We start from the raw sequence: 26183 nt of genomic DNA, 5'->3' as shown, positions 1-26183 counted from the left end.
TATTTTTTGTACCATCACTTTTGAAATGCAAGAGAAAGGCCATAATTTATTATTCCAGCCCAGGAATTATTTAGATTTTGGCCACTAGATGGCAGCATTGCATGTGCAAAGTTTTAGAATGATCCAATGAACCATTGCATTTCTGTTCAAAATGTTGTATCAAGACTGCCCAAATGTACCTAATTTGTTTATTAATAACTTTTCATGTTCAAAATTGTGCACTCTCCTCAAACAATAGAATGGTATTATTTCACTGTAATAGCTACTGTAAATTGGACAGTGTTGTTAATTGTATTAGCTAATCGTATTAGCCTATGTTAGCTTAACCGTCCCGTGGACGGGACACCGATCCCGAAGAAGTTTGGCCTGGAAGTGCAAGTGATATAAAAACACCAATATGCATAATGTAATGTGTAAACACTTTACCTAGCAGCCAACCTGCTTCCACCAATCCCTTGTAGTTACAGTAAAATACTGTGAAATGCAAGCCCCTCCCCTCAATTCATTTCTTTCATTCATTAATTCTGATTACAGTAGCATTTACTTTTTTTTACAGTATAATACAGTATATTTTACGCTATTGTACTGTGTATCATTACACAGTACTTGGTTTGATACTGTGTTTACATTACAATAGATCTACTGTAATATGAAATACAGAATGTTATTTGCCACTGAGCTGCCTGTAAGCTACTGTCAAATTCAGAGTAACCCCTTTACTGTGTACTTGTGGTTTTGTTATAAATCTGCAATATCTGCATGATTTGACCATAGGTGGGCTTAAGTACTGTGTGTGGAATTAGCATGCTGATAGTCCAGAATCATAATAACTGTCCTTTAATATTAAACCAGTCAGAGTGCATGACTGACACGTAATTTCCCTTGGCTCACTGCGTCAACCACCTTTTTCATTATTCAAATGATGCCAGTCTTATCTTGGCCAAAGCAGATTGAGGGAGAGTAGACATGCAGGATCTCAAGACTGGGGAAAGCCTTCGTTCACTCTCTCCTTCCCTCCCTCCATTCCTCTTCTCTCTGGCTGCTTTTATAGGGAAGGCTAATAGTTCCAAAATAGATTGAGAAAAGAAAATTGGTATTTAAAGGCCCAGTGCAGTCAAAAAACGTGATTTACGTGTGCTTTATAAATATTTCCATACTATGAGGTTGGAAGTGTAAGTGCTGTTTGAAAAGTTCTGGCTGTTTTGGTGGGATGGAGTTTTGGCCTGTGTGGTGACATCACCAGTAAATTCTCAGCTGGTTTGGTCCCCTGGCTACCACGCTGTAACAGTGCGAAGCGAATCCATGCGCAGATACTGTGTGTGACTGTTTGAGAGCAAAGTCTGGAATCTCAATATCTGTGGTAACGTAATTTAGCAGAGTCAACCTTCAATTGTTACCCAAAAATAATTTGATATTGATACAAAAACAGCTGCATTGGACCTTTAAGACTTTGATACGCCACGGAGATGTGCACTCAGCCGATACTATGGGATGGCTGAATGACATGACTACTGTTAAATAGTAGCCTACAGGTTTCTTCAAAATGCAGTAGTATAGAATATGAATGAACATGTTTTAGTCAGTTTATCCCAAGGAGGAAGGAAATCTTGTTCCCTCTCATATGTAAATATATTGAAAACATACATACATACATACATACATACATACATACATACATACATACATACATACATACATACATACATACATACATACATACATACATACATACATACATACATACATACATACATACATACATACATACATACAGTGGCAAGAAAAAGTATGTGAACCCTTTGGAATTACCTGTATTTCTGGTTCACATCAGGCAATGCTTCTTGTGAATAGCAAACTCAAAATTTGTGAGTGTTTTTTTAAAGGGCAGGGCAGCTCTAACCAACATCTCCAATCTTGTCTCAGTGATTATACTCCAGGTTAGCTGACTCCTGACTCCAATGAGCTTTTGGAGAAGTCATTAGCCTAGTGGTTCACATACTTTTCCCAGCCTACACAATGAATGTTTAAATTATGTATTCAATTTAGACAAGAAAATACAATCATTTGTGTGTTATTAGCTAAAGCAGACTGGGTTTATCTGTTGTGACTTAGATGAAGATCAGATCTAATTTCATGATCAATTTATGCAGAAATCCAGATATAGTGGCTTGCGAAAGTATTCACCCCTTTGGCATTTTTCCTAATTTGTTGCCTTTCAACCTGGAATTAAAATGGATTTTTTGGGGGGTTGTATCATTTGATTTACACAACATGCCTACCACTTTGAAGATGCAAAATATTTCGTATTTATTAATATTTATAAAATAAGACAAAAACATTGAACACTTGAGTATGCATAACTAAGTCTCTTGGGGTGTCTCTATAAGCTTGGCACATCTAGCCACTAGGATTTTTGCCCATTCTTCAAGGCAAAACTGCTCCAGCTCATTTTAGATGGATTCCGCTGGTGTACAGCAATCAAAAGTCGTACCACAAATTCTTAACTGGATTGAGGTCTGGGCTTTGACTAGGCCATTCCAAGACATTTAAATGTTGCCCCTTAAACCACTCGACTGTTTCTTTAGCAGTATGCTTAGGGTCATTGTCCTGCTGGAAGGTGAACTTCTGTCCCAATCTCAAATCTCTGGAAGACTGAAATAGGTTTCACTCAAGAATTTCCATGCATTTAGCGCCATCCATCATTCTTTCAATTCTGAACAGTTTCCTAGTCCCTGCTGAGAAAAACATCCCCACATCATGATGCTGCCACCACCATGCTTCACTGTAGGAATGGTGTTCTCAGGGTGATGAGAGGTGTTGGGTTTGTGCCAGACATAGCATTTTCCTTTATGGCCAAAAAGCTACATTTTAGTCTCATCTGACCATAGTACCTTCTTTCATAAGTTAAGGGATCTCCCACATGCCTTTTTGCAAACACCAAACATGTTTGCTTATTTTCTCTTTAACTTCTCTGGGATATGTGGGACGGTAGTGTCCGACCTCACCAACAGCCAGTGAAATTGCAGGGCGCCAAATTCAAAACAACAGAAATCCCATAATTACATTTCCTCAAACATGCAACTATTTACACCATTTTAAAGATAAACTGGTTGTAAATCCAGCCACAGTTTCTGATTTCAAAAAGGCTTTACGACGAAAGCACACCAAACGATTATGTTAGGTCAGTACCTAGTCACAGAAAAACACAGCCATTTTTACAGCCAAAGAGAGAGTCACAAAAAGCAGAAATAGAGATAAAATTAATCACTAATCTTTGATGATCTTCATCAGATGACACTCATAGGATTTCATGAAACACAATACATGCATGTTTTGATCGATAAAGTTCATATTTATATCCAAAAATCTCAGTTTACATTGGCGCATTATGTTCAGTAGTTCCAAAACATCCGGTGATTTTGCAGAGAGCCACATCAATTTACAGAAATACTCATAATAAACATTGCTAAAAGATACAAGTGTTATGCATGTGTAACAGTTGTCGTAGGTGGAAGAAGGTGAAGAGGACCAAGGTGCAGCGTAGTACGCGTTCATGGTAAATTTAATAAAGAAACTGAACACTAGAACAAAAAAACAACAAAGCGGAACAAACGAAACAGTTCTGTCTGGTGCAGACATAAACAACTACCCACCACTCAAGGGCGAAAACAGGCTGCCTAAGTATAGTTCTCAATCAGAGACAACGATTGACAGCTGCCTCTGATTGGGAACCATACCAGGCCAAACACCTAGAAATACAAACATAGAATACCCACCCCAACTCACACCCTGACCAACCTAATATAGAGACATATAAAAAGGAGCTAAGGTCAGGACGTGACAGCATGGAATTTTAGATCCACTTCTCCTTAATGCAACCGCTGTGTCAGATTTAAAAAAAAACTTTACGGAAAAAGCAAACCATGCAATAATCTGTGTACGGGCTCAGACACAAAAACAAGCCATGCAGATACCCACCATGTTGTGGAGTCAACAGAAGTCAGAAATATCATTATACATATTCACTTACTTTTGATGATCTTCATCAGAATACACTCCCAGGAATCCCAGTTCCACAATAAATGTTTTTTTTGTTCGATAAAGTCCATAATTTATGGACAAATACCTCCTTTTTGTTTGTGCGTTTAGTACACAATCCAAACTCACGAGGCACAGGTAAGTTCAGGCGAAAGTTCAGACAAAAGTCATATTACAGTTCGTAGAAACATGTCAAGCGAAGTATAGAATCAATCTTTAGGATGTTTTTATCAAATCTTCAATAATTCCTTTGTCTGTAGAAATGCAATGGAACGCAGCAAACTCACACGGGAGCGTGCGAGACTGAGCTCATGGCACTCTGCCAGACCCCTGACTCAATCAGCTCTCATTCAGCCTCAAACAAGGCCTCAAACAAGGTTCTAAAGACTGTTGACATCTAGTGGAAGCCTTAGGAAGTGCAATATGACCCCAAAGACACTGTATATTCGATAAAAAACTACAAATCTCAGATTTCCCACTTCGGGGATATATTTTTTTCTCAGGTTTCTGCCTGCCATATGAGTTCTGTTATGCTCACAGACATCATTCAAACAGTTTTAGAAAATTCAGAGTGTATGCCATCAAAATATACCAATAATATGCATATATTAGCAACTGGGCCTGAGTAGCAGGCAGTTTACTATGGGCACCTTATTCATCCAAGCTACTCAATATTGCCCCCCAGTCCCAAAGAAGGTTTAAGCAATGGCTTTTTTCTGGCCCCTCTTCTGTAAACCCCCACTTTGTGGAGTGTACAGCTTTAAGTGGTGCTATGGACAGATACTCCAATCTCCTTTGTGGAGCTTTGCAGCTCCTTCAGAGTTATCTTTGGTCTCTTTGTTGCCTCTCAGATTAATGCACTCCTTGCCTGGTTCTGTGAGTATTGGTGGGCGGCCCACTCTTGGCAGGTTTGTTGTGGTGCCATATTCTTTCCATTTTTAATAATGGATTTAATGGTGCTCCATGGGATGTTCAAGGTTTCTGATATTTTTTTATAACCCAACCCTGATCTGTACATCTCCACAACTTTGTCCTTGAGCTGTTTGGAGAGCTCCTTGGTCTTCATGGTGCTGCTTGCTTGGTGGTGTTGTAGACTCTCGGGCCTTTCCGAACAGGTATATATAAACTAAGATCATTTGACAGATCATTTGACACTTAGATTGCACACAGGTGGACTTAATTTGACTAATTATGTGACTTCTGAAGGTAATTGGTTGCACCAGATCTTATTTAGGAGCTTCATAGCAAAGGGGGTGATTACATTTTCACGCACAACTTTTCAGTTTGATCTGTTTAGAAATTTTTTAAACAAGTTATTTTTTTCATTTCACTTCACCACTTTGGACTATTTTGAGTATGTCCATTAAATGGAATCCAAATAAAAATCAATTTAAATTACAGTTTGTAATGCAACAAAATAGGAAGAATGACAAGGCAGGATGAATAGTTTTGCAAGGCACTGTAGTGGTGACCAATAACCCTGACTGTTTGACCTAGTCCTTCAGTTGCAAACTATACCTCCACTGTGTACACAACTACAGCCTTTTAAAAATGTAAAACCACACAATTTGTAGTTTTCTCAACTCTGGGGCAGGAAAGGTCTGCCTACATAGGCTGCATTCTTGAGTTGTCTCAACAAGTATGCCAAATTTAAACGTAACATGTAAAGTGTTGGTCCCATGTTTCAGGCTGTCTCCTGTGGGATGGCAGAGCACGGGTGATTTTAAGAGATACTACTAGCAAGCCGGGCAGAGAGAGGAATATGTACAATAAATATAAAGTGCATTTGGAAAGTATTCATACCCCATAATCAATCATCACACAATACCCAATAATGACAAAGCAAAAAATAGTTTAAAGAAATGTATGCAAAAACAGAATTAACTTATTCAGAACCTTTGCTATGAGACTTGATATTGAGCTCAGGTGCATCCTGTTTCCATTGATCATCCTTGAGATGTTTCTACAACTTGATTTTTACCTGTGGTAAATTCAATTCATTGGACATAATTTGGAAAGGCAAACACCTGTCTAAATAAGGTCCCACAGATGACAGTGCATGTCAGAACAAATACCAAGCCATGAGGTCAAAGGAATTGTCCGTAGAGCTCCAAGACAGGATTGTGTGGAGGCACATATCTGGGGAAGGGTACCAAAAAATTATGCAGCATTGAAGGCCCCCATGAACACCATCTTTCTTAAATGGAAGAAGTTTTGAACCACCAAGACTCTACCTAGAGCTGGACGCTCGGCCAAACTGAGCAATCGGGGGAGAAGGGCCTTGGTCAGGGAGATGACCAAGAAGACAATGGTCACTCTGACAGTGCTCCAGAGTTCCTCTGTGGAGATGGGAGAACCATCCAGAAGGACAAAAATCTCTGCAGCACTCCACCAATCAGGCCTTTATGGTAGAGTGGCCAGATGGAAGCCACTCCTCAGTATAAGACACATGACAGCCCGCTTGGAGTTTGCCAAAAGGCACTTAAAGGACTTTAAAACCATGAGAAACAAGATTATCTGGTCTGATGACACCAAGACTTTCAAGCCAGGGTACAACCACCAGACGTAGAATTTCACATGACAGCACTATATATTATATTATTTACATTTTTAAGTCATTTAGCAGACGCTCTTATCCAGAGCGACTTACAAATTGGATATATAAACACAGTTGAAGTCAGAAGTTTACATAACTTAGGTTGGAATCATTAAAACCTGTTTTTCAACCCCTCCACACATTTCTTGTTAACAATCTATAGTTTTGAAAAGTCGGTTAGGACATTTACTTGGTGCATGACACAAGTAATTTTTCCAACAATTGTTTATAGACAGATTATTTCACTTATAACCCAATTTATCACAATTCCAGTGGGTCAGAAGTTTACATACACTAAGTTGACTGTGCCTTTAAACAGCTTGGAAAATTCCATAAAATTATGTTATGTCTTTAGAAGATTCTGAAAGGCTAATTGACATCATTTGAGGCAATTGGAGGTGTACCTGTGGATGTATTTCAAGGCCTACCTTCAAACACAGTGCCTCTTTGCTTGACATCATGGGAAAATCACAAGAAATCAGCCAAGACCTCAGAAAACAATTGTAGACATCCACACGTCTGGTTCATCCTTGGGAGCAATTTCCAAACACCTGAAGGTACCACATTCATCTGTACAAACAATAGTATGCAAGTATAAACACCATGGGACCACGCAGCCGTCATACCGCTCAGGAAGGAGACGTTCTGTCTCCCAGAGACGAACGTGCTTTGGTGCAAAAAGTGCAAATCAATCCCAGAACAACAGCAAAGAACCTGTGAAGATGCTGGAGAAAACAGGCACAAAATGATCTATATCCACAGTAAAACACGTCCTATATCGACATAACCTGAAAGGCCGCTCAGCAAGGAAGAAGCCACTGCTCAAAAATTGCCATAAAAAGTCAGACTACAATTTGCCATCTCACACGGGGACAAAGATCATACTTTTTTGAGACATGTCCTCTGGTCTGATGAAACAAAAATAGAACTGTTTGGCCATAATGACTATCGTTACGTTTGGAGGAAAAAGGGGGAGGCTTGCAAGCCGAAGAACACCATCCCAACAGTGAAGCACTGGGGTGGCAGCATCATGTTGTGGGGGTGCTTTTGCTGCAGGAATGACTGGTGCACTTCTAAAAGTCGATGGCAATGAAAATTACGTGGATAAATTGAAGCAACATCTCAAGACATCAGTCAGGAAGTTAAAGCTTGGTCGCAAATGGGTCTTCCAAATGGACAATGACCCCAAGCAAACTTCCAAAGTTGTGGCAAAATGGCTTAAGGACAACAAAGTCAAGGTATTGGAGTGGCCATCACAAGGCCCTGACCTCAATCATATAGAACATTTGTGGGCAGAACTGAAAGTGTGTGTGAGCAAGGAGGCCTACAAACCTGACTCAGTTACACCAGCCCTGTCAGGAGGAATGGGCCAAAATTCACCCAACTAATTGTGGGAAGCTTGTGGAAGGCTACCCGAAACGTTTGACCCAAGTTAAACAAATTAAAAGCAATGCTACCAAATACTAATTAAGTGCATGTAAACTTCTGACCCACTGGGAATGTGATGAATGAAATAAAAGCTGAAATAAATCATTCTCTCTACTATTATTCTAACAATTTACATTCTTAAAATAAAGTGGTGATCCTAACTGACCTAAAACAGGGAATTTTTCCTGGGATTAAATGTCAGGAATTGTGAAAAACTGAGTATAAATGTATTTGGCTAAGGTCTATGTAAACTTCCGACTTCAACTGTATATATATACGGAACAAAACTATAAATGCAACATTTAAATTGTCGGTCCCATGTTTCATTAGCTGAAGTAAAAGGTCACAGAAACTTTCCAGAAACTTTTTTTCTCAATTACATTTTGTTACTCCCTACTAGTGATAATTAATGCAGCATATTCCCTCCACATTCTGAAATTGCATTTTTGTCCAGTTTTATCATTGGAATGTGATACAAATCTAGGCAATGGTGTTCTTTGGGACCATGCGGATGCCTCCGAATGGTTGGGTAGGCTGTTTGGAGTCCCCCAAAATTATAACAACGTTTGGTAGGTTAACAAATCTGAGTTTGCTGTACAACCTTATGTCAAATTTTGGGTAGGTCTGCTCATTCTCATTTCCTGTTTTAAGTGGGGCTATGAAAAATTGTGCCCCTGCTTGTTTTAATCCAGTTTTTTGCCAAAACGAGAAATATTAGTTATTTGGAACCCCAAGAGGCACACATTTGTTTTTTTACCCTATCACTACTCAACTGATTCAAAACATTAACTAAACTTAAACTATCTGAATCAGCTGTGTAGTGCTAGGGCAAAAAAACAAAATATGCACCCCTTGGGGTCTCGAGGAAACAATGTAGTAGGCCTATGAATTAGCAAAATCACACATACTCGTGATCTCCCTCACCACTTTTCCTATCTGCATAAACTGGTGGCTGGGGTAATGGTGCGTTCATGACAACTTGGAACTCGGAACTATTAATATCTACGACCTCCGACATCCGTGCATTCATGCAAAGTGGGAACTCTGGAAAAAACTATTTCAGATTGGTAATCGATCTCGTAAATACAATTCGGAAAGTCGCCCATCCTCCTTGAGCTCCTACCTCCCCGAGTTGAAGATTAATAACGTCACGAGGTCGTTCTTTTTCAAGTTCCAAGTTGTCTTGAACGAAACTTAAATTCCGTATTCTTGCCACTAGTTTCATACTAGCCTACGTCGCTGATATCACCAGGAGAACGCAGTGTCATGGTCACTCTATTATTCCCATTCTACCAGCTATAATAACCTAATGGAAAAAGTAGAGAGGTTACGAGGTAAGATTAAATGTAGCCTATATTTTTCAAACGTTTCAGACAGAAATAGCCTACAAAAAAAATCGGCTTTCACATCATCCCTGTTAAAGTCAAACTTTGGGGGTGGGATGATTGCGAATGTGTCGTGTGTGACATAACTGTATTTAGGTTGCTAGTGCTTTTTCTTTTTTACGTTTATAGAACAGGTTTAATTTGACTTGACTTCATTCTGCTATCTCCTTGTGAGTCGCAACTTTGTTTCGAGTATGTGGTCGTCGCGAATGTCGTGGTTACAAGCTATATGTTTGGTGCTTTAATGTTGTTTTGGTGATGCACACGGTGATACAGGTCACGCAAAGCGTGAGGTCCTCTACGATGAGCCTAGTGCAGCCTACCGATTTTCACAAAGCTTTTGTATTTCTTAACTGTGTATCAATTATTATTTTAGTAAACAGAGGGAGGCATTTGTATGATTGCGCTATTTGTACGAATACTATTTATAGTTCATTTACAAGTGTGTTTTGTCAATAGGACATTTCTAAACGGTGATATCTGCTTGTCAATGCGTGGTATATTATGGGGATAGACGAGGCATGTTTTAGTGGCAGCGTGACAGTAAATATAATTTTGTCAGGCATTCATTTTGTCAGACATGTAGGCAAGTCATGCATTCAGAAACGTGGTAAATACTTGTATTTATTTTATTTTGCACATTGTATTTGAATGAACATGCCAAGCCAAGAGGTGAATGAACCTGTGCATCACCTGCATGTAGCATATGGCATAATCATCTACTTTCTCTCTTTTCCCTTGTATTCTGTCTGACAGGTAATCTGAGAGTGAAAATATCTTCAGATTGTGTTTCCCAGCTGATGAGGACTGGCTGAAGATGATGAAGATGACGCATATACAGGGGACACCCCAGCAGTGTCAGGGGCTGCAGGGACCTCTGTGATTGTTGACCCTACCTCATCCCTGATCTCCCCAGCTCTGCAGGGGCTCACCATGGCCACTCGGAGGACACCCTTGGTCCAAACCAGCTTGGTGAAAGACTTTAACCACTTCATTACCTGCTACCTGTGCAGAGGTTACCTGATCAAACCCACCACGGTCACTGAGTGCCTGCACACATGTAAGACACACACCCTGTACTTCTCCATCTGTCTTTCAATTCATGGGCTTTATTGGCATTGGAAACATACACTGCTCAAAAAAATAAAGGGAACACTAAAATAACACATCCTAGATCTGAATGAATGAAATATTATTATTAAATACTTTTTTTCTTTACATAGTTGAATATGCTGACAACAAAATCACACAAATGATCAATGGAAATCAAATTTATCAACCCATGGAGGTCTGGAATTGGAGTCAAACTCTAAATTAAAGTGGAAAACCACACTACAGGCTGATCCAACTTTGATGCAATGTCCTTAAAACAAGTCAAAATGAGGCTCAGTAGTGTGTGGCCTCCACGTGCCTGTATGACCTCCCTACAATGCCTGGGCATGCTCAAATCAAATCAAATTGTATTTGTCACATACACATGGTTAGCAGATGTTAATGCGAGTGTAGCGAAATGCTTGACACCTGATGAGGTGGCGGATGGTCTCCTGAGGGATCTCCTCCCAGACCTGGACTAAAGCATCCGCCAACTCCTGGACAGTATGGTGCAACGTGGCATTGGTGGATGGAGCGAGACATGATGTGCTCATGACATCATCATGACATGATGTCCCGTGCTTCTACACCTGCATTGCTTGCTGTTTGGGGTTTTAGGCTGGGTTTCTGTACAGCACTTTGAGATATCAGCTGATGTACAAAGGGCTATAAAAATACATTTGATTTGATTTGCTCAATTGGATTCAGGTCTGGGCGAACAGGTGGGCCAGTCCATAGCATCAATGCATTCCTCTTGCAGGAACTGCTGACACACTCCAGCCACATGAGGTCTAGCAGTGTCTTGCATTAAGAGGAAACCAGGGCCAACCGCACCAGCATATGATCTCACAAGGGGTCTGAGGATCTCATCTCGGTACCTAATGGCAGTCAGGCTACCTCTGGCGAGCACATGGAGGGCTGTGCGGCTCCCCAAAGAAATGCCACCCCACACCATGACTGACCCACCGTCAAACCGGTCATGCTGGAGGATGTTGCAGGCAGCAGAACGTTCTCCATGGCGTCTCCAGACTCTGTCATGTCTGTCACATGTGCTCAGTGTGAACCTGCTTTCATCTGTGAAGAGCACAGGGCGCAAGTGGTGAATTTGCCAATCTTGGTGTTCTCTGGCAAATGCCAAACGTCCTGCACGGTGTTGGGCTGTAAGCACAACCCCCACCCTTATGGAGTCTGTTTCTGACTGTTTGAGCAGACTCATGCTGGGGGTAATTTTGCAGGGCTCTGGCAGTGCTCCTTGCACAAAGGCGGAGGTAGCGGTCCTGCTGCTGGGTTGTTGGACTCCTCCACGTCTCCTGATGTACTGGCCTGTCTCCTGGTAGCGCCTCCATGCTTCGGACACTATGCTGACAGACACAGCAAACCTTCTTGCCACAGCTCGCATTGATGTGCCATCCTGGATTAGCTGCACTACCTGAGCCACTTGTAATATATAATATAATAATAATATATGCCATTTAGCAGACGCTTTTATCCAAAGCGACTTACAGTCATGTGTGCATACATTCTACGTATGGGTGGTCCCCGGGGATCGAACCCACTACCCTGGCATTACAAGCGCCATGCTCTACCAACTGAGCTACAGAAGGACCACTACCACTTGTGTGGGTTGTAGACTCCGTCTCATGCTACCACTAGAGTGAAAGCACCGCCAGCATTCAAAAGTGACCGAAACATCAGCCAGGAAGCATAGGAACTGAAGTGGTCTGTGGTCACCACCTGCAGAACCACTCCTTTATTGGGGGTGTCTTGCTAATTGCCTATAATTTCCACCTGTTGTCTATTCTATTTGCACAACAGCATGTGAAATTTATTGTCAGTCGGTGTTGCTTCCTAAGTGGACAGTTTGATTTCACAGAAGTGTGATTGACTTGGAGTTACATTGTGTTGTTAAGTGTTCCCTTTATTTCTTTGAGCAGTGTATGTTAACATTGCGAAAGCAAGTGATGTAGATAATAAATAATACAAATTTACAGTAAACATTACAATCAGAAGTTCCGAAAGAATAAGGACATGTCATATTGTGTGTGCGTAACAACGTGAAAATAAATATAGGTTGTATTTACAATGGTGTTTGTTCTTCACTGGTCGCCCTCTTCTTGTGGCAACAGGTCACAAATCTTGCTGCTGTGATGGAACACTGTAGTATTTCACCCAGTAGATGTGTGAGTTTATCAAAATTGGGTTTGTTTTCAAATTCTTTGTGGCTCTGTGTAATCTGAAGGAAATATGTCTCTCTAATATTGTTGTACATTTGGCATGAGGTTAGGAAGTGCAGCTCATTGTCCACCTCCATTTTGTGCGCAGTGTGCATATAGCCTGCCTCACCTTGAGAGCCAGGTCTGCCTATGGTGACCTTTCTCAAAAGCAAGGCTATGCTTACTGAGTCTGTACATAGTCCAAGCTTTCCTTAATCTTGGGTCAGTCATTCTGCCACTGTGTACTCTCTGTTTAGGGCCAAGAAGCATTATAGTTTGCTCTGTTAATTTGTTAATTCTTTCCAATGTGTTAAGTAAGTGTTTTCTCATGATTTGGTTGGGTCTAATTGTGTTGCTGTCCTGGGGCTCTGTCGGGTATGTTTGTGAACAGTGCCCCAGGACCAGCTTGCTTAGGGGTCTCTTCCCCAGGTTCATCGCACTGTAGGTAATGGCTTTGTTATGGAAGGTTTGGGAATCACTTCCTTTTAGGTGGTTGTAGAATTTAACAGCTCTTTTCTGGATTTTGATAATTATAGGATATCGGCCAAATTCTGCTCTGCATGCATTATTTGGTGTTTTACGTTGTACACTGAGGATATTTTTGCAGACTTCTGCATGCAGAGTCTCAATATGGGGTTTGTCCCATTTTGTGAATTCTTGGTTGATGAGTGGACCCCAGACCTCAACTATATAAAGGGCAATGGGTTCTATAACTGATTCAAGTATTTTATTCCAGATCCTAATTGGTATGTCGAATTTGTTTCTTTTAATGGCATAGATGGCCCTTCTTTCCTCGTCTCTCAGCTCGTTCACAGCTTCGTGGAAGTTACCTTGGCCTAAATATCACTGCCAAAGGTATTTTTATTTAAAAAAAATTGCTCTAGGGCAACAGTGTCGAGATTGAATTTGTATTTGTGGTGCTGGTGACTGGACCTTTTTTGGTACACCATTATTTTTGTCTGACTGAGATTTACTGCCAGGTCCCAGGTCTGGCAGAATCTGTGCGGAAGCTATAGGTGCTGCTGTAAGCCCTCCTTGATTAGGGACAGAAGTACCAGATCATCAGCAAACAGTAGACCTTTGACTTCAGATTCTAGTAGGGTGAGGCCGGGTGCTTACATTGAGAATTTCTGACGTGCTGTTCCTTCTTTTTCCATAGTGTTATGTCTGTGTTGTTTTAGTGATTCTGGGTCTCTTATGTTTTTGGTTGGATAGTTTTCTTTCTTTAGGTTTTTGCATTCTTCTTCAAACCATTTGTCATTGTTCATTTTCTTCGGTTTTCTGTTTCAATTCTTTTGATTGGATAGGGAAGCTGAGAGGTCAAATATTCCGTTTAGATATTATTCTGCCTTGTTTACACTTTCGCTATTACAGTGGAACGTTTTGTCCAGGAAGTTGTCTAAAAGGTATTGGAATTTGTTGTTGCCTAATTGTTTTTTGGTAGGTTTCCTTCCGTCTATAGCATTTCTTAATATTATTTCTCTGATCAGTTTTCTTTTCACTGTACTGTATTAATTTGAACCCTGCTGTGCAGCAGGAAATGTGTATTCAAGGTTTAACAAGGCATCAAAACTTAATTTCCACTAACATGTATCAAAAATGTATCAACCCCTACTAAAATTTCCATTAATTATCATCCACCTAATAATTCATATGCTGCATTTTCCTGCTGTGAGGAAACTGGTCAAATTAAAATATTCTAACTTTCTATTGCTTCCTTCCTTCTATGTCCTCTCAGTCCATCCTCTCCCAAAGACTCTAAGCATCTTACATTATGTAATAGGATTTTTCTTGTTTTCCAGTTTGTAAGAGCTGCATCATCCAGCACTTTGAAGACAGTAATGACTGTCCCAAATGTGGCATTCAAGTCCACGAAACGAACCCTCTAGAGATGCTAAGGTACGACACATACAAACATAGTCCTCCAAACATTTAGCCTTCACTTTGCTTTGAATACTGCGAGTGCACTGTCAACACAAACCACTGCTTCCTCTTTATCTTTACCCTTCCTCTCACATCTTCACTGATCCTCTCCTTCTTCTGAGGTTGGACAATACTCTTGAGGAAATCATTTTCAAGCTTGTGCCTGGATTACGAGAAAGTGAGTCCTCGTCAACTAGGAAAAACCAAGATATATTTCTTAATGATATCCCTGTCAGTCAATCATTTCAGTCACTCTTTGGGGGAGTCATTAGATGTAGTGGGACTGAAATGACCTTCTATATCCTCTTTTCTTTATGATTGTGTGTGTTGACCAGAAGAGGGACAGCAGGAGATTGATTTCTGGAGGAAGAATAAATCAAAAGAAAGTTCACAAGGTATGGGATTAGTCTCAATTAAGGTCACTCTTACAAATTGTGCTGGGTCTTACTGTAAAATGTAATAACTATGTTATTTGACATTAGTAGAGTAAATCATATATACTGTGAACAAAAATATAAATGCAACATCAAATTTGATTTGCACACGCCGAATACAATAGGTATTCTAATTCAACCTTAATGTGAAATGTTAAGAAATAATTGACTAAAGAATAAAAAGTAACAGGAAAATAACAAGGCTATATACAGGGGGCACCGCTACTGAGCCAGATTTCACTGCGTTCATATAAGGAAGTGTGTCAATTGAAATAAATGAATTAGGCCGTAATCTATGGATTTCACATTACTGAGAATACAGATATGCATCGGTTGGACACATACCTTTAAAAAAAAAAAAAAGTAGGGGCGTGGATCAAAAAAACAGTCAGTATCTGGTGTGACCACCATTTGCCTCCTGCAGCACAACACATCTCCTTCGCATAGAGTTGATCAGGCTGTTAATTGTGTCCTGTGAAATGTTGTCCCACTCTTCTTCAATGACTGTGTGAAGTTGCTGGATTTTGGCAGGAATTGGAACACGATGTCCTACACGTTGATCCAGAGCATCCCAAACATGCTCAATGGGTGACAGGTCTGGTGGTGTGTATGCAGGCCCTGGAAGAACTGGGACATTTTCATCTTCCAGGAATTGTGTACAGATTCATGCGACATTGGGCTATGCATTATCATGCTGAAACATGAGTTGATGGGGCGGATGAATGGCACGACAATGGGCCTCAGGATCTCGTCACGGTATCTGCATTCAAATTGCCATTGATAAAATACAATTGTGTTCGTTGTCCGTAGCTTACGCCTGCCTACCATAACCCCACTGCCACCATGGGGCACTCTGTTCACAATGTTGACATCAGCAAACCGGTCGCCCACATGATGCAATACACGTGGTCTGCTGTTGTGAGGCTGGTTGGATGTACTGACAAATTCTGTAAAATGACAGTACCTTCCATGTTTTCGGGGAGTCTCCCACATGCCTTTTTGGCAAACACCAAAAATGTTTACTTATTTTTTTTCTTTAAGCAATGGCTTTTTCTGGCCATTCTTCCGTAAAGCCTAGCTCTGTGGAGTGTACAGCTTATAGTGGTCCTTTGGAAAGATACTACAATCTCAGCTTTGCAGCTCCTTCAGGGTTCTCTTTGGTCTCTTTGTTGCCTCTGATTAATGCCCTCCTTGCCTGGTCCGTGAGTTTTGGTGGGCGGCCCTCTCTTGACAGGTTTGTTGTGGTGCCATATTATTTCCATTTTTTAATAATGGATTTAATGGTGCTCCATGGGATGTTCAAAGTTTTTTTTTTTTATAACCCAACCCTGATCTGTACGTCTCCACAACTTTGTCCCTGACCTGTTTGGAGAGCTGCTTGGTCGTTTTTGTGACTTATGAAGGTAATTGGTTGCACCTGATCTTATTTAGGGGCTTCTTAGCAAAGGCGGTGATTACATATGCATGCACAACCTTTCAGTTTTTTATTTTGTTGAAGTTATAATTTTCATTTCACTTCACCAGTTTGGACTATTTGGTGCATGTCCATTACATGAAATCCAAATAAAAATCAATTTAAATTACAGGTTGTAATTAACAAAATAGGAAAATAGCCAAGGCAGGATGAATACTTTTTCAAGGCACTGTGTGTGTAAGAGTTAATGTAGAGTTAATGTAGGATTGGGTTGTTCAATAATACGGCTGTAATGTGGTGTATATTTTTGTTCAGTGTGTGTGTATACTGTATATACAGTGACTTCGGAAAGTATTCAGACTCCTTGACTTTTTTCCACATTTTGTTAGGTTACAGCCTTATTCTTAAAAAATAAAGGCCTATGTATGTAAATAAGGTATTTCTGTTTTTTAAATATATATTTTTTATATATACATTTCTAACCGTTTCTAAAATCCTGTTTTTTGCTTTTTCATTATTTTGTGTGTAGATTTCTGAGAATGATTTATTTAATCATCTTTATATTATGGCTGTTACATAATAATGTGTAAAAGGTGAAGGGTCTGAATACTTTCCAAATGTACTGCGTGTATGTGTGTATATATATATATATTGTACATTACTTCTCTCTACCCTGATTGCTAGTGTGATCTCCTAAAATCACCTGTGCTCTGCTATCCCACAGGAGACGGCCTTGGGTCGAAGAAGCTTGGGCTCAGTGATGAGGATGATGATGATGATGATGATGACCAGGATTACCACAGGAGCGACCCCCAGATAGCCCTCTGCCTCGACTGTCTCCACAACAATGGCTATGCTGCAGACAACACAGTGAAGGTATGTGTGTGTGTGAATCATTTTCCTCTTCCCATGGGAGTGTTTCTTTCAATATGCTCAGGTGGCCAGTTCTGGTATTCTGTACTCTGTGTTCTATCTGAGTGTAACATGGCCATCCTTCTGTTATTCACCCCAGTGTTTATTGAAGAAGTTCATTCATTGCTCTAGTCGAGTCACGGTGGGAACCATCAAGAAGTTTCTCAGTCTAAAGTTAAAGCTTTCTAGCTCTTGTGAGGTAAGACCGCTACTACTGTTTTTATATTATAATGTACAGTAACTTCACTTTTATTTTGAGGATGGGTTTAGAAAAGGGAATAATATAAATAACGTGCCTTTTTGTGTTTTCTTGCGCATGTGTGCGCTTTTGTTTGTTTTGTGTGTCCAGGGTCATCTGGCAAATGCCAGATGGGCTGGACCCTTTTTTTTAGTTGGGTGGGCTGGTTAGAGTTGACACACACACACACACACACACACACACACACACACACACACACACACACACACACACACACACACACACACACACACACACACACACACATATATAACGTACAATGCATTCGTGAAGTATTCAGACCCCTTCCCCTTTTCCACATTTTGTTACGTTACATCGTTATTTTAAAATGGATTAAATATTGTTTTTTTTTTCTCAGCAATCTACACACAATACCCTATCATGGCAAAGCTAAAACAGAAATACCTTATTTACATAAGTATTCAGCCCCTTTACTATGAGACTTGAAATTGTGCTCGTGCTGTTTCCATTGATCAGCCTTGAAATGTTTCTCCAACTTGATTGGAGTACACCCGTGGTAAATTGATTGCACATGATTTGGAAAGGCACACACCTGTCTATGTAAGTTCCCAGCCTTCCGGGCTGTGACCGACCGAGAGACCCATGAGACGGCACAGAATTGGCCCAGCGTCGTCCAGGTTAGGGGAGGGTTTGGGTGGCTAGGATGTCCTTGTTCCATCGCGCTCTAGCAACTCCTTGTGCTGAGGCCGGACGCATGGGCACTGACTTCAGTCGTCAGCTGTACGGTGTGTTCTCCAACACATTGGTGCGGCTGGCTTCCGGGTTGAGCGGGCAGTGTGTCAAGAAGCAGTGCGGCTTGGCAGGGTCGTGTTTCGGAGGACGCATGGATCTCGACCTTCGCCTCTGCAGAGTCCGTACGGCAGTTGTAGCAATGGGACAAGACTGTAACTACCAATTGGATATCACAAAATTGGGAAGAAAAGGGGGTAAAAAAGTACCATTAAAAATGGATAAATAGATAGATATAGTGCATGTCAGAGCAAAATCCAAGATATTAGGTCAAAGGAATTATATGTAGAGCTCGGAGAGAGGAGAGGATTGAGTCGAGGCACAGATCTGGGGAAGGGTACCCCCCAAACAATTCAGCATTTTTGGTCCCCAGGAACATAGTGGCCTCCAATCTTAAATGGAAGATGTTTGGAACCACCAAGACTCTTACTAGAGCTGGCCACCTGGCCATAATGAACCTCAAGGAGGTGACCAAGAACCTGATGGTCACTCTGACAGAGCTCCAGAGTTCCTCTGTGGAGAAGGGAGAACCTTCCAGAAAGACAACCATCTCTGTAGCATTCCGCCAATCAGGCCTTTATGGTACAGTGGCCATACAGAAGCCACTCAGTAAGGCACATGACAACCCGCTTGTAGTTTGCTAAAAGGCACCTAATGACCATGAGCAACAAGATTCTCTGGTCTGATGGAACCAAGATGGAACTATTTTGCATGAATGCCAAGTGTCACGTCTGGAGGAAATATGGCACCATCCCTACAGTGAAGCATGGTGGTGGCAGCATCATGCTGTGGGGATGTTTTTCAGTGGCATGTACTGGGAGACTAGCCAGGATCGAGGCAAAGATGAACGGAACAAAGTACAGAGGGATCCTTGATGAAAGCCTACCCCAGAGCGCTCAGGACCTCAGACTGGGGCAAAGGTTCACCTTCCAACAGGACAACAACCCTAAGCAAACAGGCAAGACAACGCAGAAGGGGCTTCGGGACAAATATCTGAACGGTCCTTGAGTGGCCCAGCCAGGCCCTGGACTTGAACCTGATCGAACATCTCTGGAGAGACCTGAAGATATCTGTGCAGCAACGCTCCCCATCCAACCTGACATAACTTGAGAGGATCTGCAGAGAAGAATGGGAGAAACTCTCCAAATACACGTGTGCCAAGCTTCTTGCGTCATACCCAAGAAGACTTGAGGCTGTAATCGCTGCCAAAGGTGCTTCAACAAAGTACTTAGTAAAGGGTCTGAATACTTATGTAAATGTGTTATTTCCATTTTATTTGATTAATTAGCAAACATTTCTAAAAACCCATTTTTGCTTTGTCATTATGGGGTATTGTGTGTAGATTGATAAAGGAAAAAACAGCTAGATTTTCGATGAGGCTCTAACAGTACAACATGTGGAAAAAGGGGTCTGAATACTTTTCGAAGGCATTGTACATGGCTTAAGCAGACATGCACACAGAACAAGAATAAGCACCGTGACCGCAGAGAAGATGCTGAGGAGACAGATGGACAGCACAACAAAATGGTTAGAGCATAGGCTCTGTTATAGTGGTGAGTTGGATCTCCAGACAGAGGAACAGTTATAGTGGTGAGTTGGATCTCCAGACAGAGGAACAGTTATAGTGGTGAGTTGGATCTCCAGACAGAGGAAAAGTTATAGTGGTGGGTTGGATCTCCAGACAGAGGAAAAGTTATAGTGGTGAGTTGGATATCCAAGCAGAGGAACAGTTATAGTGGTGAGTTTGATCTCCAGACAGAGGAACAGTTATAGTGGTGAGTTGGATCTCCAGACAGAGGAACAGTTATAGTGGTGAGTTGGATCTCCAGACAGAGGAACAGTTATAGTGGTGAGTTGGATCTCCAGACAGAGGAACAGTTATAGTGGTGAGTTGGATCTCCAGACAGAGGAACAGTTATAGTGGTGAGTTGGATCTCCAAGCAGAGGAACAGTTATAGTGGTGAGTTGTATCTCCAAGCAGAGGAACAGTTATAGTGGTGAGTTGGATCTCCAGACAGAGGAACAGTTATAGTGGTGAGTTGGATCTCCAGGCAGAGGAACAGTTATAGTGGTGAGTTGGATCTCCAGGCAGAGGAACAGTTATAGTGGTGAGTTGTGATTTAAAAAGAGGACCATGTCTCACCAGTCACTGGTACAGAAATGGTTGAGAAACGCTGTACTGTACGGCCAATGTTATGTGTCAGCACTACTGCATGTGTCTACGTAGGGTCAGGGTGTATGTGTGGGGATGGGGCGTATGTATTAATGGTGACCTGTTGGTGGGGTGGGGGCGTGTGCGGTGATATGGGCTGGTGAGAATAAAATGCCATAGCCGAATTCTTGTCCCAGTCCGCCCCTGTGTGTGTCCTCTCTCCCCAGCTGGATGTGCTGTGTAATGGGGAGATCATGGGGAAGGACCACACTCTGGAGTTCATCTACATGACCCGCTGGAGGCTGCACAGTGACCACGTGAGTCTGTTATATCATTCCTTCCTGTTCTTTTCTCCACACTCCCCCTGTCTCATCCAGTTCTTAGGTAACCTCTGTACTTCTCAATGCCCGGTTATTGATCATGTTCTTTCTGGCATGTCCTGACATCTTCCACACCCACCCAAATTCCCAATACACCATGTCCATGTAAAGTATGACATCATATATCTACAGTATAAACATCATGGGATTGTGTTTTGTCATTTGCTGCCCCTTCCCTGCCCTCCGACCAGCTGTCTTTACCTTCCCTGCCCTCCGACCAGCTGTCTTTACATACCTTCCCTGCCCTCCGACCAGCTGTCTTTACCTTCCCTGCCCTCCGACCAAATGTCTTTACCTTCCCTGCCCTCCGACCAGCTGTCTTTACCTTCCCTGCCCTCCGACCAACTGTCTTTATCTTCCCTGCCCTCTGACCAGCTGTCTTTACCTTCCCTGCCCTCCGACCAGATGTCTTTACCTTCCGTTCCTTCCACCAGCTGTCATTACCTTCCGTTCCCTCCGACCAGCTGTCTTTACCTTCCGTTCCCTCCGACCAGCTGTCTTTACCTTCCCTGCCCTCCGACCAGCTGTCTTTACCTTCCTTGCCCTCCGACCAGCTGTCTTTACCTTCCCTGCCCTCCGACCAGCTGTCTTTTTACCTTCCCCTGCCTCCCTCCGACCAGCTGTCTTTCCGACCACCTTACCTTCCGTGCCCTCCGACCCTGCCCTCCGACCAGCTGTCTTTACCTTCCCTGCCCTCCGACCAGCTGTCTTTACCTTCCCTGCCCTCCGACCAGCTGTCTTTACCTTCCCTGCCCTCCGACCAGCTGTCTTTACCTTCCCTGCCCTCCGACCAGCTGTCTTTACCTTCCCTGCCCTCCGACCAGCTGTCTTTACCTTCCTTGCCCTCCGACCAGCTGTCTTTACCTTCCCTGCCCTCCGACCAGCTGTCTTTACCTTCCTTGCCCTCTGACCAGCTGTCTTTACCTTCCTTGCCCTCCGACCAGCTGTCTTTACCTTCCTTGCCCTCTGACCAGCTGTCTTTACCTTCCTTGCCCTCTGACCAGCTGTCTTTACCTTCCCTGCCCTCTGACCAGCTGTCTTTATCTTCCCTGCCCTCTGACCAGCTGTCTTTACCTTCCTTGCCCTCCGACCTGCAGTCTTTACCTTCCCTGCCCTCTGACCAGCTGTCTTTACCTTCCTTGCCCTCCGACCAACTGTCTTTACCTTCCCTGCCCTCGGGTGGACATGGGGCAGTGGCGGAAAAAGTATGTAAGAGCTGTATATCCAAAAAGCAAAACAGCCAGACCTTTTATTTGGTTTGAGTTTGAGTTTTTCTGAAAGGTAGCAGTCTTACGGATGCAATAAGTGCTCAGATAAATAAATGTGGATTCTCAAATAGGCAACACTTAAATGTATCTCATACAGACAAAATATATTTATGCCTTAATGAAGGAATATAAACCGTAATCGCAAGCAGTTACGATCAGTCACTTTGCTTTAGAATGAACATCCTGTAGAAATTTATAGAACCCTTTACATTAAAAAAATGTAGATGATGAGCTCATCACAATTACATGTATAGAACTGCACACAACCTCACTGTAGGAATATGAGGACATCACCACTGATTACTTGAAGTTGAAGAATGTATGGTTAATCTTCAGTAAAAACTGGTTTTCAAAGTTTCTGGAATCCAGCCTTTCACAGGCAGCTGACGCAGGTACGGGTGTGTTTAACCTCAGAGACAGGACACGGGGGGGAACTGGCCATGTCCTCACAACATCTAAATGACAGCCTTCTGTTCACTGTACCATTTCAGCTAATTATACTACTTCTCAATGCCTTGATGGTTAATGGCTACCATATAAACACTTAGAAATACATCCAGACAGTGTTTTATATATGCATATTGAGCAAGCCCCTAGGAATCATCAAGTGCAGTAAAGTATGGCCTGACTGCAGTTAGTTCAGAGAGAAATCATAAAAACATTACTCAATGCTGTGCATCTGAATGTCCAATGCTGCCTCCTGTCTTATTTCAACTGTCAGCCTTAGGGATCTGGGATGGTTCACAGAAAAGTGTGTTGTCCTTAAAACACCATCCATGAAAACTTTGGCTTGAAGTCACTTGAAAGGGGCAATTCTGTCTCGTGGCATCCCTTCCTGTGAAATATGGGCCGTTTAATATGGAATGGCAAAGCTCATTAGTTAAATACGCTCTGCTTGTCAGAAGGTGCCAGCATCTACTAGGCTATTTACTTTTGCAAGTTGTCTTTTGAATAAACTTGAAGGTAACTGAGAATAAACAACACTAATATCTCTTTCTACATTCTCCTCAGAGATTTCCCATGGTCCTGGAGTATAGGCCACGAATAGACTTTGGGTGAACGAAGCCCTGGAAGCCTTCATAGACAAACAAAGCAAGGACTGGATGTACATGCAGCCAAGGCCAGGAACTCTGTCCTTCCAAACCTTTCTGAACTTCTCAACATTTGACCATTTGTTTTTTCTTTCTCATTCTGTTTCATTTAGTTGCGTCCTTTGTTGTTGGAACATTCTGTGTCCTTTGTTGTTGGAACATTCTGTGTCCTTTGTTGTTGGAACATTCTGTGTCCTTTGTTGTTGGAACATTCTGTGTCCTTTGTTGTTGGAACATTCTGTGTCCTTTGTTGTTGGAACATTCTGTGTCCTTTGTTGTTGGAACATTCTGTGTCCTTTGTTGTTGGAACATTCTGTGTCCTTTGTTGTTGGAACATTCTGTGTCCTTTGTTGTTGGAACATTCTGTGTCCTTTGTTGTTGGAACATTCTGTGTCCTTTGTTGTTGGAACATTCTGTGTCCTTTGTTGTTGGAACATTCTGTGTCCTTTGTTGTTGGAACATTCTGTGTCCTTTGTTGTTGGAACATTCTGTGTCCTTTGTTGTTGGAACATTCTGTGTCCTTTGTTGTTGGAACATTCTGTGTCCTTTGTTGTTGGAACATTCTGTGTCCTTTGTTGTTGGAACATTCTGTGTCCTTTGTTGTTGGAACATTCTGTGTCCTTTGTTGTTGGAACATTCTGTGTCCTTTGTTGTTGGAACATTCTGTGTCCTTTGTTGTTGGAACATTCTGTGTCCTTTGTTGTTGGAACATTCTGTGTCCTTTGTTGTTGGAACATTCTGTGTCCTTCGTTGTTGGAACATTCTGTGTCCTTCGTTGTTGGAACATTCTGTGTCCTTCGTTGTTGGAACATTCTGTGCTTGTGGCCAAAGTGATCTTCAAGACATGTAACTAAAGCCAAGCTTAGCTGAAACATGGGTGTATGAATATATCAAAGTTGTATTTACTCCCAACTCCAAGGGCTTCCACCCAATGCCTGACTAAAACATGTTTTATGTCTTTTATAAATGCACATAACATATCCACAGATTTGCCCACCATCAATCAATTAGGGAAATTTTCCTGTGACAGGGCACCTTAATAATGTTGTCAACAAGTTTCAAAGAGTCTAAACCGAAGCCCATTCGTCTTCATTCTGTTCCATGCTCAGTTAATAACCAGTCTGACAAGCTGCTGAAATCTACAAACGCTCTCTGGCAGAGGCTGGGCAACCTGCAGGATGGGGAGAGAAACATTAAGCCTCTCTTTCTCTGTCACACACACTCAACCCATACTGCGGTGTGATTACCCTGGCTCCTGCCAATCTCAGACTTGTGCTAATAGCTTTTTTGGCACCGTTCTGAGTGCGGAGGTATTATATTTCAGTTTTTCAGATTGATCATAGTATGTTTAGACTAGAGATATACTATCTTACATGTTTTTAAAGGGAAACTAATGGTGTGTACATTTCATATTGTTACTAGACCTTTGATCTAAATGTGTTTTATGAAATAGATGACATTACAACATGAGAGTAAGATATATGTATTATGGATCTTGGATATATTTGATCACAGAACATCTTTGTGCACTGTACGAGCGGGTTGGCCATAAAGCTTATTCTATTAACGTTGAGGTGTACTGAAGTGGTCTCTTTCAGAGTAATTCAGTATAGAGAGTATAAGGTATCTGCTTCCTTACCTAGACATCTCATGTTTAGCCTTTTCATCTATGTTGATATGATTTATATGTGAAGAACATTGAGGTGAAGACACGCTGTCCATCTGCTGAAAAATAGGATGCATTTTGGAAACATGTACATATTCTTATGGTTAATGTTTTATGCTGCTTAGAATATATTTTTGAAATGTACTGCCTCTGAATCATTCTTGAGAGCTGTGAAGAAAAATAGTTCATATCTGTATTTGATTTATAATTATTACTCATGAATAAATGTAATGTTTTGTATTCTACCTACTGTCTTGATTTAAAGCTACAATCTGTACCTTTTTGGACAACCTGACCAAGTTCACATTGACAGATGTATAACTCACATGTCTTTCTCATTGAAAGCAAGTCTAAGAAGCTGTAGATCTGCTTTAGGTGTGCTATTTCTATGCTTCCCATTCCTACATTTAATTTTTGCCTTTTACTTTTGATTTTGTACACCAGCTTCAAACAGCTGAAAATACAATATTTCACAGTGGTTTAGATGATATATTGAAATGATATTACTGCTTGGTTTGACATGAACTGAAATGATGCAAACCAGAAAATGGTGTATGAATTTCTTCAATTTCCATTGAGTTTTTCTGGTTTGCCTTCCGTGCCAACAGGCCTTTGGGCCTGTAGTCAGGATAAAGGACTGATGCTTTCACCAATACTCATCTTTATGTCCTTGTTGAATTAGCAACTTGTTATATCTAATCTAGTATTCTGTTTCCTCCTTTGAACGCCTTGAAAGTATGTTTTCTAGGTTTATTACAAAGTGCTCCTGCCCAAACTAGTGAACCCCTTCCTGGTCGGTCCAGTTGGAAAGACTATGATTTACCTGCTTTGTTTGTCTGGCTGGACAGGCAGGAGGATAGTGTTTCTAGATCAGGGATGGGCCCACTTTCCCCATCCCTAGAAAACACAGCTGATTTAAACTAATTGCTTTCTAAACTGAAGATCATGATTAGTTGATTGTTTGAGTCCGGTGTGATATTACTGGATTACTGCAACTCGCTGTTGGCTGGGCTCCCTGCCTTGTGCCATTAAACCCCTTCAACTCATCCAGAACGCCGCAGCCCGTCTGGTGTTCAACCTTCCCAAGTTCTCTCACGTCACCCCGCTCCTCCGTTCTCTCCACTGGCTTCCAGTTGAAGCTCGCATCCGCTACAAGACCATGGTGCTTGCCTACGGAGCTGT

The 26183-nt window shown here is 41.7% G+C and overlaps 1 protein-coding gene across 2 annotated transcripts; it reads left to right on the top strand.

Moving 5' to 3' along the window:
* Positions 1–9250: 9250 nt before the first annotated feature.
* LOC124038635 (polycomb group RING finger protein 5-B-like) lies at positions 9251–25241 on the top strand. 2 transcript variants are annotated; one of them, XM_046354717.1, is made up of 9 exons: positions 9251–9396; positions 10204–10507; positions 14555–14651; positions 14798–14853; positions 15011–15070; positions 17248–17399; positions 17536–17634; positions 20824–20913; positions 23256–25241. In XM_046354717.1, exons 2-9 carry the CDS (start codon positions 10381–10383, stop codon positions 23301–23303), a joined length of 729 nt encoding a protein of 242 aa, XP_046210673.1. In that variant the 5' UTR covers positions 9251–9396; positions 10204–10380; the 3' UTR covers positions 23304–25241. The 2 variants fall into 2 exon arrangements, with proteins under 2 accessions (XP_046210673.1, XP_046210674.1); XM_046354718.1 differs by lacking the exon at positions 9251–9396 and adding an exon at positions 9988–10057.
* Positions 25242–26183: the final 942 nt, after the last annotated feature.

The sequence above is a fragment of the Oncorhynchus gorbuscha genome, linkage group LG06 (assembly GCF_021184085.1).
Source record: "Oncorhynchus gorbuscha isolate QuinsamMale2020 ecotype Even-year linkage group LG06, OgorEven_v1.0, whole genome shotgun sequence".
NCBI classification, from domain to species: Eukaryota; Metazoa; Chordata; class Actinopteri; order Salmoniformes; family Salmonidae; genus Oncorhynchus; species Oncorhynchus gorbuscha.
Note: the sequence above shows the minus strand (reverse complement) of the source record. Positions and strands in the feature narration are given on the sequence as shown.